General features: G+C 41.5%; 1 protein-coding gene across 1 annotated transcript in view; it reads right to left on the reverse strand.

Moving 5' to 3' along the window:
- ZDHHC17 (zinc finger DHHC-type palmitoyltransferase 17) overlaps window positions 1-19,717 on the reverse strand; it is a 171,263-nt gene that overhangs the window by 105,033 nt on the left and 46,513 nt on the right. Inside the window, exon 2 of the mRNA XM_033951008.1 lies at window positions 7,181-7,284. Within this exon, the coding sequence (XP_033806899.1) occupies window positions 7,181-7,284 (104 nt within the window). The remainder of the gene's footprint in view (window positions 1-7,180; window positions 7,285-19,717) is intronic.

The following is a 19,717-nucleotide window of genomic DNA, read 5'->3' on the forward strand; positions in this document are numbered from 1 at the left end:
GCTTACCAAATTTATCCATGGTTTTTCCCTCTCTGCCAGGAGGGTTGGAGGCATATACACTGGAACCCTGAGACTTTTTCAAAGTAGATTCCACTAGGAGGGATTCGTGGGGCAATTGAGGTTTGTCAAACCCTGGGATTGGAATAACCCGGTACAAGCTATCCAATTTGCGAGGTGCCCCGGGAACAGTGAGGGGAGTCTCCCAGTTTTTATAGAAAGTTTCCCGTAAGATGTCGTGGACGGGCAACTTTAGAAATTCCTTGGGAGGTTGCTCAAAGTCTAGGGCATCGAGGAAAGCCTGAGACTTTTTAGAGTCGGACTCTAAGGGGATGGAAAGAGCTGCTGCCATCTCCCTAAAGAATTTAGAAAAAGAGGATTGTTCTGGTTTTGAGGCAGTATCAGTCATGGAGGGTTCTTCGTCGGTTGACGAAGCGTCCTCTTCGGTACCGTGCGGGGAGTCTTCCCACAAGTCTGGGTCTCTAACGTCAGGGTGTGCACGTTTGGACATCGGTGTGGAAGGCTCGGCAAGGCGGGTCTTTGAGAGAGATTTGCCTGAGTGCACCGAGGCGGTACCGGGAGAGGAAGACCGATGTCGTTCCTGGGACCGGGAAGGATCGGCAGCAGTACGGGTATGCACTGTAGGTGTTTCAGCCAAGAGCACCGGCATGGAGGTATTAATCGGTACCGAGAGAGGTCGACACCGATGGGACAGTGCAAGGCTCGGACCGGTCCCGTACCGGAAGGTGCGGTGCCAGCAACGCCGGCAACAGTTGTTGGAGTTGTTGCTGGAGCTGCTCCTGTAATTGGTTTTGGAGTATGGCCGCGATGCAGTCATCCAGGGGGGGGGGGCACCGGTACCGCTTTTTTCTTCTTCGGTACCATAGGTGCCGCTCTACACTCCAGCGATGAGGAGGCCGATGATGAGGCACTCACCGATATTGGAGCGGAGCGTTTGCGGGGTCGGTGCGGTGCCGGGAGGGCCGGTGTCGCAACCGTGGCAGGAGGGCGCTCAAGGGAAGTGGAAGGCTTCTTAGCCGGCTTACCTGGGCCCAACGACCCCGAAGAAGGGTCAGGTGGTGTCGACGTCGTGGGTGCCGACTTTTGTGGTGCCGTCGACGTCGCAGCAGGTTCCATGGCAGATCCGGTACCGAATAAAAGATTTTGCTGGATCTGCCTGTTTTTTAATGTGCGCTTTTTAAGCGTAGCACAGCGGGTGCAAGAGTCAGCCCGATGCTCTGGACCCAGGCACTGCAGGCACCAATTGTGCGGGTCGGTGAGAGAGATCGGGCGTGCACACCGCTGGCACTTCTTAAAGCCCGGTTGAGGGGGCATGAAGGGAAACACGGCCTCCGCAAAATCGAATCCGGAGGCCTGTATGGTGGCAACAGGCCCCGCCGGGGCCGGCCTGAAAAAATAAAGAAAACTGGACGAGTTTTTTTTTTTTTTTTTGTAAGTAAAAATAGGGAATCCGAAAGGAAAAATTAGAAGAAAAACGAAAAATTACGCGAGCGGGAAGGCAGAAATTAGCTTTTCAACGGCCGTTGAAAGCACATGCGTCTTCTTTGCTCCGCGGAAACGAAGAAACTGGGGACCACGCTCTCCTTCGTCGGGCGGGAAGGCACTCGCGCATGCGCGGTGCGGCCAACTAGAACTTTCTAGTTAAAAAGGTCCGTACCGGGGCTCCGTCGGTGACGTCACCCATGCGTTAAGAATATGCTGCCTGCTTGTCCTGGGATAGCCTGGGATAGGCTTTTCCTCCAAGAAATTGTCCAAACCTTTCTTAAAACCAGCTACGCTATCCGCTCTTACCACAACCTCTAGCAATGCGTTCCAGAAATGGTAAAGAATTTTATTCAACAAGGAAGATCTCATAATAATAGAATGCCCGATGTGAACCACATTTCGCCTAAAACACAAGATCACAGTAAAATAGGCTTCCAACAAATCACATGAAAACAGGAATACTGAAAATCAGTCACCAATGCAGCCAAATGCAGTATATCATTTGACTGCATTGCTGGCTGATTTTCAGTATTCCTGTTTTTGCATGATCTCCTTTAGAGTGTTTGTGTTCTAATAGGCTCCTCTGCCGTGTTCTATTATCTGGATAATGTCACTCTAAATCCAGGTATTCCCCTCGTCAGTGGGTAGTAGGTGCTGCTACCAGGATAAGTTCTTTTAAATAATCGAGCCATATAAGGCTACCGATACTGGAAGCAACTGAAAATTCCAGCTCCTTGGTTCAGAAGTAAGATGAAAGACAGAGTGCTGGACCACATCAACGGTACACTCTTTTTCCAATTGATTTTTAAAGTGCTGTGGCTCCCGGTATGTTGCCTCTCAGAGCACTGTGCTTTAGTGTCCAGATAACACCGCTGCTATTGAAATATTTAGTTCTCAGAATTACAAATCCGTCTCATGAGACAGCAAGACCCTTTCAAGTTCAATTTGGTATAATCAAATGTTTATTATGGCAGGAAATAGCTTACAATAGTCAAACATGATATTGAACGTAGGGAACAAGAAATTGAAAGCAACATAACACCACAGGTTTGTTTTGGGGTTTTTTTAAACAACAAAACAGATCTGTCTTGACTTACAGTTACATTGTTATTTTAAACACCCAACACATGACATTAAATCAGCCCAGTCTTACGGCTGTCATACAGGAATGATCTTTTTCTCCCTGCTGCTTCCCCAAGCCAGGCCTGGCGCGTTACAAGCGCTGGACTCACAAGACTTCACTTCCAACTTCAATTCTGACGTCAAAGAGGAAGTTCTGGGCCAGCCAATCGCTGCCTGGCTGGCCTGGAACTTCCTCCCCGATATTAGAATTGATGTCTGAGGTGAAGTCTTGTGGGACCGGCGCTTGTACGCGCCAGGCCTGGCTTGGGGAAGCAGCAGGGAGAAATCACGTTGATGGCGTGGGGGTGGAGGTAAGGAAAGAATCGGGGAAGTGGAGAAATCAGCCCGATGGCTTGGGGGGCAGAGAAAAAGAAAGGCAGAAAAAAAGAGGGGGCAGGGGTAGAGAGGAAGAAAGGCAGAAATAAAGAGGGGGGGCCAGGGGGAGAGAGAAAGAAAGACAGAAAGAAAGAAATATTGGCTTTACAGAAGAAGGAAGTGCAACCAGAGGCTCATGAAATCACCAGACAAAAAGGTAGAAAAAATGATTTTATTTTCAATTTAGTGATCAAAATGTGTCCGTTATGAGAATTTATATCTGCTGTCTATATTTTGCAATATGGCCCCCTTTTACTAAAACATAATAGCGGTTTTTAGCGCAGGGAGCCTATGAGCATTGAGAGCAGTGCAGGGCATTCAGCACTGTTTCCTGTGCTAAAAACCGCTATCGCGGTTTAGTAAAAGGGGAGGGGGTATATTTGTCTATTTTTGTATAGTTGTTACTGAAGTGACATTGCATATTTTAAAGTCATCTGCCTTGACCTCTGAAAAAAAACCCTGAATACAAATGATAATTTACATTTTCTCTGCGTACAGTGTGCTTTGTGTTTTTTTAAATTTTATTGTTGGTAGATCATTTTGACTTTGTCATTTTAAAAGAAGCTCGCAAGCCAAAAAAGTGTGGGCACCCCTGTAGCAGCCAATGCAAATCTCGTAAAATGGGAGCGATATAATCAAATTTCGAAGCCTGTACAATAATTTGAGGAAACGGCATTCAGAGCAACTTGCAGGGCAAGAAGCACACATTTTGGAAAGCCAAGATACAGAGAATTACGGGTCAGCACTGCACTGATTATTGCTCTAAAATTATCTGCATAACACTGCAGTTTCCAGTCTGAGGAGGTGGTGGTTCTGTGAATGTCTACTGAATCATAAGCTCTATGCTAACTGCCACTGCTGGACAAAAGGTCATGGTGAAAGTCAACAAAAGTGAAGCAGCTCGATTCCTCTGACCCTCATCCATGAGGTGGCCCCACTTGTAAACATTTGCTTTATTTTTGCCATTGTGTCTTATTTTGCCATGTAACCTCTTATCTAAGATCATAGAACATTGACACTGCACCAGCTGCACAGTTTTTTTTAGCTTCACTGATCAGGGTCTTGCTCAGGCAAGTTCTGCTAAGTTTTTTCAGGCAGTGTCTATTTAGTCAAAGTCAGATAACAGAGTTATTAACCCTAGCTACAAATCCTGCTGAAATTAAAACAAACCTCCTAGGCATTAAGCTTACCTTAATTTAAATCCCCTATAGAGGACAAAGTGGCTTGACTTCAATAAGCCCTTTTGTTACATTTGGCACATGTTTGTTTTGAGTTCCTGTTTCAGGCGTTGTATGCAAAAAAAAAATTAAAAAAAATGCACAGGACTCAACGTTTTAGGACAAGTGAATGCATGAACATTTTAGAGAGATATTGTGCTATATTGTTCTTCTGAAATGCTTTGGCCTATGCCAGTGGTCTCAAACTCAAATCCTTTGCAGGGCCACATTTTGAATTTGTAGGTACTTGGAGGGCTTTGGAAAAAAATAGTTAATGTCTTATTAAAGAAATGACAATTTTGCATGAGGTAAAACTCTTTATAGTTTATAAATCTTTCCTTTTACTTTTGCGATTATGATAAACATACCAAGGGCCTCAAAATAGTACCTGGCGGGCTGCAAGTTTGAGACCACTGGCCTATGCTATTCTAAAAGGAATGGAATTTTTAAGGAGAACTGGATGAAAATGGTTATTAAAGGTAGAGAATGACATGGGGGCAACTTTTTCCCCATCCCTGCAGGAACTCAATTTCCCCATCCCATTCCCACGACATTTGTCGCTGTTCCTGTCCCTGCCCCATTCCTGTAAGCTCTACCTTAACTGCAGAAGCCTCAAACACTTATGATTTTAAAGGGTTTGAGGCTTGTGCAGATGAGGACAGAGCTTGCAGGAATGGGGCAGAGACAGGACAAGAACTTGCGGAGACAGGACAAGAAAATGAGTTCCCGTGGGGATGGGGAAAAATTTGTCCCTGTGTCATTCTCTAATTAAAGGTACTCTGTGGGTTGAAAACCGGACTGGTTTAGTTCTCCAGTTTTGAGAGGGCCATGTTTGCACATGACCTCAAGGAGAAAATCTGGAACTCAGTTAACTATGGTAGTTTTAATATAAGAATGGCCAGGTGCTGGCTTATGAGTAGAGAGGTTATGGTGCTGAAGAGAGAGCTAACCTGTAAGGAATTAAGCCAAGAACAAAGCATGCATGGCATTGAAAAGAATTGCTCTGATCAATTCATTTTATAGTGTAGCTTATCTTCATTATACTACTGGAATATGGTTTTAAAACAAATCTAACTTAGTATGTTGCTAAACGTAAGATTAGGGCAGATTTTAAAGTATTTCACTGTCAGAGAAGAAAGGAAAGTGTCTGCATCTGTTTCGTCTTTCAAATCAGCACAGAAACAATTAGAAAGCCCTAAACCTGCATCTCTGAAAGATGAGTGATAGCGAGTGAATGCGAAGAGACAAATGAAATTTCCAAGGTATTTAACAATTGTGTATTTGTGTGCTAATGTATTTCTGAAATTCTGTGGTAAACATTCAAAAAATAATTCTGTGCAGATTTGCATATAGTTATAGTTTTTGGTGGTTTTTTTTTTTTTAGATAAACAAAAATATGGTTCTTAAAAATAAGTATTCCAAGACATAAAAATTTCTTTGTTTGTTATGTGCTTTAGTTTTGCTAAATCAGTCCTCTCCCTTGCATTTTCCTATTTTATTTTTAATATTTTCCTCCTTTGCTACCCCCCCCAATACACTTGCTGACTGCCCCTCTCTCCCCTATCAAAAGGTGTTGCATTTCATGACCTGCTTTTATTTTCCTCACGCTGAGCCAAATCTATTTTTACCTTCACTTATTTTTTATTTGCTCCCTCCCCAGTCTTCTTTACCCTGTGAATTTCTGTCCCTTTTCTTGCTACTGGCTCATGTGGTAGAGTGGAAAGAGAACAAAGGCCTGGATGCACAAAACTCACTGTATGTTTAATGTTCGTTGCTAAACCAGTTTTAACTTGTTTAGCGTCAAAGTATTTCAGCTATCAATGCCCAAAAGAGCAAATCACGATCTTTTCCGTGGTGTGTAGCAGCCTCCGATAATCTCATCAGTATTAAAATGAGCACTCAGATCGATGCCCACATGATGCACAAAATGAAGTGCTGGTTTTTAATGCTCCGAAATCTCAGGTGTGGAGGTGCCGATAGCACTAAAAAGGCCAGCTTTTTCTTTTTTTAATGGGCACAGATACACACACAAAACCAAAATACACCGAGGAGTGATGATTTTCCTGAAATGGACTTTACTGAAAATTTCAAAGTTCCAAAAGTACAATTAAACAATCCACATCAAAATAAAGTAATCCACATAAAAAGCTAAAGGACCTAGTTCGCTGAAAGCATAGTAGGGTCCTACGCTTTCAGCGAACTAGATCCTTATAGTTTTTTTAATGTGGATTACTGGCTGAGGCAGGAGGAAGTGGGCATCCCTCCTGCTGATTTTTTTTTTTTTTTTTTAAGTTCGGGGGGGGAGAACAACTTTTTTTTTTTTTTAATGGGGACAGATATTGTGCGTGTATATATGTAACACACGTACAACATCTATGCTCATTTTTTTTTTTTTTTTTTTCAGAAAAAGTCTTCCTGCCTAGAACAGCCAAGTGGCCGGAGGCTGCTTAGGGGCTTCCCTTGTCACTTAGCTGTTCAGGCTTCCCCTGCCAGCTCTGCGCATGCGTCAGTCACTTTTCCGATGACTGAACAGATGAGATTACGGTGGACCTCTGCGAAAAAGTCATTTGCATGTGAAATTGTTTGAACATCAATTGCAGTTTTCAAATGTTACCAGCCCACAGGATTTTAACGGCGATTTTAGAGCATTCAGGCCAGAGTGAGCTGTGCTGCAAAAGAATCAGTCTGAGAGCAATACTAAGAAGAACAAGATGCTTTATTAGGATGTGGCAGGTAATGCTTAGCAATAGCAAAAGCAGCAACACATTAATAAGGAGCTAGCTTTGGCCTGTTCAACAGGCTGTTAGGAAGAAGGTTGAAAGGGAGGGGACCCTGTTTACTGAGATATATATCATATATTATGTTTGGCTATGAAAACAAGTTTTATTCTGAAAAGAAAATGTGCATTTGTATTTATTTTTTTACAGAATGACAGCAAAATTAAAAATAAACTTAACACTTACTGTGTGGCTTTGACAATATCCCAAGTGCTGTAATCATCAATATGGCTTTTACGTCCAAGGGATTCATTGTAGCCATGGTTATAATGGCTCTGAGGCTTGATTTCCTGTGAAAGACAGATTCAGCATTGTGGTATCAGTTTCTGATCATTGTTACAACAGGTGATCACTTCTACCTCAGAACCAAATCATATACTTAAACTAATTCAACATGGAATTTGTCCAAATACAAAACGTATTGGAATTAAAATTGTTGCATTTCATCCTCTTCACACATCACATAAGAAGGCTGACTTTTGCATAAGAGAAAAAAAAGTGCAATTGCAAGACTTCACTCAAGAAGTAGTAGTGACAACTCAATACAAAGGTCTGTTTCCCCAATTGCAAGATCAAGAGTCCCCAAGCTTAAGCCCGTGGACTAAATGCAGAATAGGTTCTTCTGGTCATCAATACTACTTTCCTCTCCCTAGAACCAGCTTTTTTAGCCTACATGCACCATCCTGCCTGTCTTCCTTTTGTGACCCAGGATTTCAGCCAGCAAACTAAGCAGACCAGACCTGTGTTCTATTTTACCCTGCTCATCTTTCCCATTGCTCGGATCATCCCACCCTCCTTCCCTTTGCTGGGAAAGTGGCAATAGCCCCAATGGCTCCAGAGGCTGAACCTACCAAAACTGAATTAACATATGCATGCTGCAAGGTAAACCAGGACTGAATTACCCTGCCCTGACAACGTTAAGGTAATCTTTATTAGAAATGGTATTGAAAAAGCTCTCTTCACGGAAATTATTCAGCTAGTGGGTGGAGCCAAGCCTACCAAAATCCTTTTCAGAACCTGATATGGGTTTATCAATTCAACTGCCCTAGCAGCTTTATGAGACAATGGAAACCTAGTCCAGGACTTACATAGAAAGTTAAAGCAACATGTTCAAGGCTTCAAGATAATGCCTCAACCCAGGACAGCCAGTTGCTACTATACAGTTAGCTCCTCATCAATAAAGTAAGCCTTCTGGCAAGGGAGATGGTTCAAGGAGAGAGAAAAATGGGAAGCAGTAATAAACCTAAAACAATAGAAGCACTGCTTTCTTGGTATTACCTACACATTTGCCTTGTATACTTTGTGAAAATTACATTTTATGTAGGTTGATATTCATGGCTGTGGGATGCCTGTAGCAATGGCAAAACACTGGAATGAAAATCGGACACTATAGACTCAACTGTCCAATAAAAACATTGCAGAGAGGTATTCTGAAACACTGTCATTAAACTTACAAGTAACCGTGAATTGTTCCCCATTGTAATAGAGATAGGGGTTCACTTACATAAATAACCTGAAGCAAGTGATATTATAGAAGATAAAAGATAAGTAAAATAAAAACACATTTGCTCTTAATTTCCTGTGCATACTAACACAGGCAAGGTTGAGTTCCTTTGAAAATATTATTACTATATTAGTAAAACAAACTACACTTCTCCCTCCGTATTCGCGATGGATAGGGGCGGAACAGACCCGCGAATACGGAAAAACCGCAAATAACTTTCATCATCATAATAAAATTTTTTTTTAAAAATCACCACCAACGGCATAAAATTATTCAAAAAATAAAAGAAGCAGGCGCATTCGAGGCTACCCCCTTGAGCTGGAAGAGCTCGAGCTTCTTTCTTCCCAACATTTGGTGCCATTCCCACTTGGTGCCAAAGTTTTATTATTGCTGTTGCCGGCGGCATTATTCCTACCTCGTCTTTTCCCCGAGCCCTCGATGCCCTTTTCCAGCATGGCAGGCATGGGAGAGCTGGAGTTGCAACCCAAATCCGCCGCCTCACGGGCAAAAGCCACATATGGGTTGCTCTGCGACCACTTTAAATTCCCAGCAATGAGAGGAGCCCAACTTTCCGTCCAAACGCCAGCTGTGCTGCCACTAAAATACTACACCAAGGCGCGCACAGCGTGACCCGCAACCTAAACCCCGGACCCACAGTGCCCGCCCACACGACACATCCCGGTGCTCCCATTGGCCAGATGGGATTTTTGGAAACCCTCCGCCTCTCCCATTGGGCAAGGGACCCGACTGTCAAAACCGGCTTTGGTGCTTCCTTTTCTCAAGCTCGGTGGAGCAGGCACTGTCTGTAAATGGGTTTGGGGTTTGCAAAAATTTTTAGCGGTGATTGGATGATGTAATTTGGGGGGAGGAGCCAGCATGCCAAAGCATTTTTCCCTGGTTGCTCACAATCTATCTAATGTAACTGGGACAATGGGAGGATTAAGTGACATGCCCAGGGTCACAAGGAGCAGCATGAGATTTGAATCCACCACCTCAGGGTGCTGAGGCTCAAACCACTGTGCTACACACTCCCTTATTATTTTACCGATTTGTTATACCGCTTTTATCAACCAATGATCAATGTGGTATATATAAAAACAAAATAAATCAAAAGATTGAAAAGAATGCCAATTAATAGGAAAGGATAACTCAATCATGCCTTTTTTTGTTCAAACTAATAATAATAATTTATTTTTATATACTGCCTAACCAGCAATTCATAGCGGTTTACATAATAGGTACTCGGCATACAATATAATAATACCATCATACATAATAAAATTCTAAGTAACTAATACAAGCATTAAAACTAATGAATAAGGAAAACACAATATAAACTAAGTATGGATAAAAAGATAAAAAATACATTATAACTACATGATAATATGAAAATCAATAATGTATATTATATTGTTTAAATAAGTGGGTTTTAAGATCTTTTCGAAATTGATAGTAAGTAAGAAATGGAGAAACAAGAAGATTCAAACATGAATTCATTGATCCTGCTTGGAATGCTAAGGTCCTATCTAAAAAATTTTTGTAACAACATGCATTTGCTGAAGGAAAATAAAAACAACCAGATCTATGAATATTTTCCTTGGAAATAAAAAATATTAAATGAGAAACAATGTAAGCCAGTGCTAAGCCAAATAAAACTTTAAAGCAAATGATTCCAAATTTAAATAACACTCTAGCCTCAAATGATAGCCAATGAAGCTTTTGATAATATATACTGATATGATCGTGTTTTTTCAGATTAAAAATCAAACAAGTAACTGTATTTTGTATGATTTTTAGTCTGCTAGTGGTTATTTTATACGATCTCAGATAAATAACATTAGAATAATCCAATATTGAAAGGATTGAAGATTGAACCAGGATTTTAAATGATATAAAATCAAAATATTTCCTAATAGTACACAGCTTCCAAAGGATAATAAATAAAACATCTCTTAACCAGAGAATCTGTTTGGGCCTTAAAAGATAAGGACCGATCTAAAATAACCCCTAAAATTTTCAACGTAGAAGATATTGAATAAGATTGACCATTTAAAAGTAAAGTTGTTTCAGTAATTTTTTCATTAGGACTAGCTAGAAAGAATTTTGATTTGCCCGGATTTAATTTCAATCTAAATGCAGATGTCCAAGTTTCCAGTTATGTATGAATAAAAGCTATATAATCTAACACTTCTGAAGTGAGTTTGGTGAAAGGGATGAGTATTAAAATGTCATCTGAGTAAACATAAAGGGCTCCTTTTACTAAGATGCGCTAGCGTTTTAGCGCATGCACAAGATTGGTGCGTGCTACAGCGCGCGCAAGCTGAAAAATTACCACCTGCTTCAAGTTTCAAGTTTATTAGATGGCTTGATTAACCGCCTTAAACAAAGTTTCTAAGCGGTGTACATTTAAAAAGTTACATTGATTAGGTAACAAAACAGTCCATACAATTAATAAATAAACTTATCATGCTAAAAATTAACAATGTTAAACACAAGGAAAGGAGGGATGAAATACAATTTGTAAAGTAAAGAGGAGACATCAAAGGAAAATACAAAAGGGTAATAAGACATTTGAGGGGAATAAAAAAAACAAAACAATAAGATAAAAGATTAACTTGCAAATGCATCTCTAAAAAGGAAAGTTTTTAACTCGTTTTTAAATTTTACAAACTCTTTCTCCTCCCGTAAAAACATAGGGAGGGCGTTCCATGTCTGCGGTGCCGTACAAGAGAAGATAAATTGTCTCCTTGTATTGATAATTTTTAGAGAGGGAATAGATAAAAGATTTTGTTCGCTAGATCTCAAGGTTCTCTTTGCAGAATAAGGGATAAGTAATCTAAATAAAAATGCTGGGGTCTTATTATATAAAGTTTTAAAAATAATTGTACATAATTTATGAGTAATTCTATGCATAACAGGAAGCCAGTGAGCCTTTTTAAGGAGTGGTGTTACATGATCAAACTTTTTGGATTTAGTTATTAATTTAATTGATGCATTCTGAATAATTTGTAGTCTTTTTATTTCTTGTAAAGCAATTCCTTTAAATAGGGAATTACAATAATCGATTTTAGATATCACCAGAGAATGAATAAGTATATTTAGTGCTTTAGGACAGAGAAATTTAGAAATAGAACTAATTTTCCGCAATCTGTAAAAGGTAGTTTTCACAATGCTACTGATATGGTCATGGAAGTTGAGTTTATTATCAAAGATTACTCCTAAAATTTTTATATTTTTAACTAATTGAAGAGGAACATTTGAAATTGAAATAGGAGTAACAAGAGAAAAGCTATCCTTCCAGGGAAAAAGCATGGTATTAGTTTTTTTAATATTAAGAGCTAGTCTGTTTTTGTCCAGCCAATGATGCACCTGCTTAAAAGGAGGCGGTAGCGGCTAGCGCGCGTGGCATTTTAGCGCGCGCTAAAACCATTAGCGCACCTTTGTAAAAAGGAGCCCAAAATTTTACTTGTAAACCATTTAATAAATAACATAAAGGGGAGGAGCACGTGATGCAGTGAGGTCTCATGTTCTTCAGCTCCCGGGCCCCCGCCGACACCTGCTCAACTAACCTGTTCTGAAGCGACTCCAGCACTTGGTGCAGTGTTCTGTCGGTCCTGTATTGCATGGACCACTTTGTGTCAAAATCGGGAGGCATGACGAGCAGAACGGCGGCCAAAACCAGGGACAAAACACAGCCTGCGGAGGAGAAAAAGGCAGACCCGTGCTTGGGGCAGGCGGCGGAGTTCACGGAGGGTCAGATGCGGCAACTCACTGCTCTAACTCACTATTTGAAATCTAATTTAAAGTGCTATTTGCCAGGGGATGCACTGTGATTGGCAACTGCGGGCGACCTGGTAGTTCCTAACTTTTATCATTGGAGACTGAATAAAACCAGATTTTGTGTATTTTCTGTGACTGGACCTAATGAATGAAACAAGTTACCCAAATCGCCAGGTCCGGACGGCATTCACCCAAGGGTACTCAAGGAACTAAGGAACGAAATAGCAGAGCCACTTTGCCAAATATGTTACCTATCCTTAAAAACTGGAGAGATCCCGGAGGATTGGAAAATTGCAAATGTCACGCCCATCTTCAAGAAGGGTTCAAGGGGGGACCCGGGAAACTACAGGCCGGTGAGCTTGACCTCGGTCCCGGGAAAGATGATGGAAGCACTGATTAAGGATAGTATCTGTGAACACATAGAAAACAATGGACAGCTAAAGTCGAGCCAGCACGGCTTCTGCAAGGGTAGGTCATGCCTCACAAACTTATTGTACTTCTTTGAGGGGGTAAACAGACAGGTGGATAAAGGGGAATCCATTGATATCATTTACCTTGACTTTCAAAAAGCCTTCGACAAGGTACCGCACGAAAGACTACTTAAAAAGCTGTGGAAACACGGGGTGCAAGGGGAGGTCCACCGATGGATCAAAAACTGGCTGGCAGACAGGAAACAGAGGGTTGGAGTGAAGGGCCATTACTCGGACTGGCATGGGGTCACGAGCAGAGTTCCGCAGGGGTCGGTGCTGGGACCGCTCCTGTTCAATATATTCATTAATGACCTGGAGGCGGGAACAAATTGCGAAGTTATTAAATTTGCGGATGACACCAAACTCTACTGCAGGGTTGAAACCATGGAAGACTGCGAAGATCTGCAAAGGGACCTAACGACGCTAGAAGAATGGGCCAAAAAATGGCAAATGAACTTTAACGTAGGGAAATGCAAGGTCATGCATGTAGGGAAAAAGAACCCGATGTTCAGCTACAGAATGGAAGGATCACTGCTAGGGGTAAGTAACCTTGAAAGAGACCTGGGAGTGATGGTAGACACATCTTTGAAGGCGTCGGCACAGTGCGCCACAGCCTCAAGAAAAGCAAACAAAATGTTGGGTATCATTAAGAAGGGTATCACGACCAGGACAAAGGAGGTCATCCTGCCACTGTATCGTGCAATGGTGCGACCGCATCTGGAGTACTGTGTCCAGTACTGGTTGCCGTACCTCAAGAAGGACATAGCGGTACTTGAGGGAGTCCAGAGAAGAGCAACTAAGCTGATAAGGGGTATGGAAAACCTCTCATATACTGACAGACTGAAAAAGCTGGGGCTGTTCTCCCTGGAAAAGCGGAGACTTAGAGGAGACATGATAGAAACCTTCAAGATCCTGAAGGGTATAGAAAAAGTAGACAGGGACAGATTTTTTAGATTATAGGGAACCACAAGTACAAGGGGGCACTCGGTGAAATTAAAAGGGGACAGGTTTAAAACAAATGCCAGAAAGTTTTTTTCACTCAGAGGGTGGTGGACACATGGAACGGGCTTCCGGAGGCTGTGATAGGCCGGAGCACGTTACAAGGCTTCAAAGAAGGTTTGGATAGGTTCTTAGAGGATAAAGGAATTGAGGGGTACAGATAGGAGTAGTGGTAGGTTATAGGGATAGTCTGGGACCATTGCTCAGGCAATGGGCCTGATGGGCCGCCGCAGGAGCGGACCGCTGGGCGAGATGGACCTCTGGTCTGCCTCAGCGGAGGCAACTTCTTATGTTCTTATGTATCTGAAGAAATAAACAAATTTATCCTTGTTTAAGAAACAGCTTTGGTTTGTGTGAGGCTTTTGTTTAGAACTGTTTGATGGCTTATTTTCTTTAAAGACTGTTCTAGAGCGCTGTATTTTGGCATGCTGGAGTATTTGAATACTATGAGGGGTGTTCAATTATTTTTCTACCTCAGTAGGAAAGAAGAGTACATTGAAAACAGTCCCCCTGATAGCGCCATTTACTGCATTCACTTTTCCTGCATGACTTTAAACCCTTTCAAAAGAATTCTTTTGTTTGACCTTCAAACCAGATGTCAAAACTTCCTTGACATCTTCATCACTTGAAAACTGATGTCCAAGGAGAGATTTCTTCAAAACTAAGGAAATAATCTGAGGGAGCCAGGTCAGGACTGTAGGGTGGATGGTTCAGCTTCTGAAACCCATATTCCCTGTGATTGTTGTGACAAGTGCACCGGCACATTGTCCTGAAGCAGCAGCACATCTGCTGTGAATTTTCCTCATCTTTTCTCCTTGATTAACTCCTGAAACGCAATCATTGTGTTGACATAACTCTCCCTGGTTATGGTCGTCTTATGTGGCATGAACTCCAGAAGCAAAAGTCCTTCATCATCCCAGAAGACAATTGCCATGACTTTGCCTGCAGATTTTTCTGTCTTGAACTTTTTTGAGGTGGAGGATGACTTGTGCTTCCACTGCATTGACTCCATTTTGAACTCTGGAATCTCTATGATAGACCCATCTCATCTCCAGTCATCAAATGATGAAAAAAAATTCACATGGTTTTCATGGAACGCCGCCAAATTCTCCTGACAGCACTGGAGCCTCATGGCCTTCTGACATGGCGTCAGCATTCTTGGAACCCATCTTGCACTAACCGTGGACATGCCCAACTTTTCATGAAATATTTTCCAAATTGCACCTGCTGAGATGCCCTTTTCTTCAGCTACTCAGGAAACCTTAATTCATCTGCCTGACAAAATTAAATCCCTGCATATTTCTGTGAAAGTTGCTTCCAAAGGCCATCCAGTGTGAGGGTAATCTTCAATGGATTCTCTACCCTACTTAAACTGCTTGCTCCAAAATTTTACTTTGAAGGATGATGGTGCAGGCTTACCATAAACTGCAGTCATATATTCATGGATCTCCTTTTGCTTTTTCCCTTCTTTTGTGAGAAATCTTATCAATGAACGGTGTTCCAAATCTAGCAGTTTTTTACTTGATTCGCATGGACTCTCCTGACATCCTGTTTCTTGGAATGTTAGTCTTGTACTAAGTTGAAACTGTGCATGAGTAATCTTGAGACACGTCACAATATGCATAGACTTGTTTCAACTCGCTTGCTACTTTCTTTCATGCTCAGGTAGATATATTATTGAACGCCCCTTCATCCCCTTGTTTGTTGTATAGTTTTACTATGTGTATGTTTGTTGTTTTCAGCTTTGGGCAAAAGTGGATTATAAATAATACACTATATTTATTTATTTTAAAAATTTCTATACCGTTTAAAACTAAGCGGTTTACATAATTTATATACTAAATTAAACTAATGCTTAACTTTATATACTGTGTCGTCAACTTAAGGAAGCTCGACTTGGTTTACAACAATTAGATAAAAACTAAAAAAAAGTTTACTTTGATTAAATTAAAACTAAAGAAAGTAATAGCAAAAGTTTCAAAGAGATTAGTTTTCAAAATGTTTGGCAAAAAAAAAAGTTTTTAGAAGTTTGCGGAAAGATTGGAAAGAACTGGGGCTCCTCAGAATTAAGGGGAGTTCATTTGATAGTTGAGAAAGTTTAAAAGCCAGAGATTGACTGAAGATCTTAACTCCTTTAATTCCTTTTTTAGAAGGAAGGGAGAGTTTGAATTGTTGGATGCCTCTTGCAAAGGAAAATCTGTAAGCATTCCATAATAATAATAATTGTATTCTTATATACCGCCAAAGCCATGAAGTTCGAGGCGGTTTACAACAAGAAGCGCTGGACAATCAGCGAAGAGGTCACAATTCAGAGTCATCAATAGAATCTTACATAATGAAAGAAGTGGAAAGCTATATAGTCCTTAAGGTTACTGGTTGGAATAGTAGAGCTATAAAAATTCTTAGTTTACAAATCGATTAACAAACTCGTTTTGACCAATTTTCTGAAATTGAAGTAGGTTGAAGAGAGCGTGATAACGTTACTCAGCCAATCGTTCCATTTGCCTGCCTGGAAGGTTGAAATAGACACTTTTGTAGTGGCAGGTCTTTATTGTCGGATAGGTGAATAGATGTATTCTTCGTGTGAGACTAATAGAACTTGCCAGGTTAAATTGGTAATCTAGGTAAATGGGGGCCAGACCAAATATTTATTTATAGCACAGACAAGAGAACTTAAACAGAATTTGCGCCTCCAGGGGCAGCCAATGGAGTTTTTGATAATAGGGAATTATGTGTTCCCATTTCTTCAGCCCAAAAATCAGTCAAACTGCTGAATTTTGAATGAGGGGAATAAAAATGCCTTATAAAATTTTGAGAGAGATGCAGGCACATTTGAATTGAATTCTAAGATAAAATGGGAACCAATGAAGACTCAGGAGCAAAGGGATCACATGGTCAAATTTACTTTTTCCAAAGATTAGCTTCGCAGCAGTATTCTGGATTAATTGTAATCTTTGGAGATAGATCTTTGTGATGCCAAGATAGATAGCGTTACAGTAATCTAGTCGAGATAATAAGATTGATTGGACCAAAACAGAAAAATGTCAATGATGAAAACTAAAAAAGCATTTCTTTTGACCAGGGAATTTATTTGGTCCTTTAAGGTAAGAGAGGAATCAAAAAGGGCTCTCAATATCTTAGATGAGAACTCAATCTGCAAAGAGGCCCCAGATTCCAAAGCTACAGTAGGAGGAAGACAGTCAAATTTTTGACCTAACTACAGAAATTTAGTTTTAGTTGCATTAAGCTTCATCCAGACAGAAAGAGCCCAGCCTTGATAGAATAAATATACAAACAATCCTCAGAAATCATGACTATAAAATAATACCATAACTTTGTATAATAAAGATCATGAATAGTTCATCAACTCTGCCAAAGAGGAAAATTATTGGCTAGAGAAAGGCATCTACAAATAATTGTGTCTTAAGTAATTTTCTAAACATGCACCTTTCATGACAATTTCGTATCTGACCCACCAAGGAGTTCCATATCTTAACTCCTGCACAACAAAAAGTCATCCATAAATCCTTGAAAACTTGTTTGTTTGATTTAACTACTTGATAAATTGGGGGTGTGGGGAGGGGGTATTTCTGGATTAAACTGTATTTGTAACTTTTCCCCTATATGTAAAGATCTTCTTGCTTGTTATCCACACTGAATCTAGTCAAAAGTAGCGGAAAACAACATGTATTGAATAACAATTCTTAACCCAGTCATCATGACATTGAACCATTGAGGTTTTCAGGATACCCTCAATGACTATATTTATTTTTATTGGGAACTTGCTATACTGCTTTAACTGATAGGCACAATCTAACAAAAATATTTTTAAGAAAAAGGAACTACAAATAGTTGATAGGAGTGTAAATCTGACTGCATGCCTTTCTGTCCTAGCACACATGTAGAAAACAAAATGATCTAACACTGTGTATAGATGCTTAGGGGTTTTAATCTTGGTTTTATTGCATTTTTGTTGTGGTTTTGTTTTTATTGTATGTTATTTGCAGGTTTTGAATGTTTGTAATGCTCCCTGCCTAGACTTGTAGATAGGCGGGCTATAAATAATTTTAAATAAATAAACATTGTACAAAGAAGGCAACTGGTGCAATCCAGAAATTGCCGCAATCAAGTACCAAAGGCCTGTTGAAATAGCTACATTTTAACTGCTGATTTAAAAATTCTCAGGGATAGCTCACTCTGGACTAATAGCAAAGGATTTCACAGGGCTACGACTTCAAAATAAAATGCGTTGTACCTTGTCTCAAGGCGGGCTGCCTTCATACCTGGAAGGAACATGTGGTGATCATTTAAAGACCGAAGAACCTGCATTGGCAGGTAGGAGGTTGTCAACGTGGATAAGCAATGAGTTTTAAACTTCATAGAAAATTCAACCTGTAATCGGTGAAGACTTTTCAATAGAGGAGTGATGCAGAAGATACATAAACCTGAATATAATGGTGGCACTTTTCAGGCATATCCTGAGGACTGGGTTGTAAACTACTGCTTCTTTCAAACCATCTCTCCTCTCATCTCTATTATTCTGGTAGACATTCACATATAATAATTTCATAAGGCATACTATACATCCCTCTCCCGTCACACACACTGCTGTCAAACCTCTATCCCTGCTGGACTGGCTCTTAGTGACTCCTCTAGGGCAAATACTACTGTGAAACCTAATGACTATTGGTTTCTATGTAATTAACTTTGTTGAGATAGGGAAATACCTCAAGGAAACTTTAGGATGAGAACACCTAGGGTAAGCCAAAATGACTGAAAGGTGTTATTTTAAGGGCTATTAACTAGGGCAGTGGTCAGAAAACCGTGGCTCTTTAGCCACTTGAGTGCGGCTCTGCCAGTAGCCAAAATTTTCCTGCACAGAAGGGCCCCGACATAGCAGCTGTTCTCACAAACTGCCGGCGGCTACCCCAAAGTTTTCCCTCTGCCATAACTTCCCGTTTCTGACAGGGCAGATCGCCGCAGAGGGAAAGCTTCAGGCTCTCCCTGTCAATCCTTCCACCGCAAGAAGACCAACAAACTATCAGTGATGCGGCAGAGGGAATCACTTGCAGAAGGCCGCAAACTACAAAGCAGCTTGTTTAGAGTGCTGCGGCTGCTGACGAGTGCTGGAGGGAGGTTTGTCGGTCGTCTCGTGGTGGGTCAGCAGGGTTCGCATGGAAGGGAGAGCTAAATGTTCCTTTTCAGAGGAGCCCTGGCTACAGGGAGAGAAGCGGTCTGCCCTGGGTGCTCCAAGGCCTGGCATCTTTAACTTCTTTGGGCAGCAACAGTGTTTATAATTAGCTGCTGTTGCAGGCTTCGGGCCTTCCTCTCTGTTGAGTCTTGCTTACTTCCTGTTTCCATGAAGGCAGGACCCAACAAGGAAGAAGGCCCGAAGCCGGCAACAGCAGCAAACTGTGAATGCTACTGCTGCCTTAAGACATTCATGGCGCCAGGCCTTGGAGCACCTGCTTAGGGGCTGCACTGCCAACCGGGGATGGGGGTGACAGAAGGAGGAAAGGGAGCAGAGGGAGAGAGAATTGCTGCACCCAACTGGAGGGAAAGGAAGGAATGAAAGAAGATGCCAGGGCATGGAGGGAAGAGAGGGAGGGAGGGAGGGAGGGAGGAAGAAATGCCAGGTCATAGAGGGAAGAGAGGGAGGAAGGAAGAGATGCCAGGGCATGAGGGAAGAGAGGGAGGGAGATATGCCAAGACATGGAGGGAAGGAGAAAGGTATGCCAGACCAAGGGAAAAGGAAGGAGGAGATGGCAGAGCATGGAGGGGGAGGGAGAGATGAAAGGAAAGGAGAGAGATGCCAGGGAATCAGGGAAGGAGACAGATGCCAGACCGTGGGGTGGGAAGGAAAGGAGAAGAGAGAGATGCCAAAGCATAGGAGAGGGGGTGGTGATAGAGAAAAATGGAGAGGTGGCAAAGCTGAAATGAATCATGTACAAAGGAGAGAAGGGGCACAAG

This window comes from Geotrypetes seraphini, chromosome 7, assembly GCF_902459505.1.
Source record: "Geotrypetes seraphini chromosome 7, aGeoSer1.1, whole genome shotgun sequence".
In the NCBI taxonomy this organism is placed as follows: Eukaryota; Metazoa; Chordata; class Amphibia; order Gymnophiona; family Dermophiidae; genus Geotrypetes; species Geotrypetes seraphini.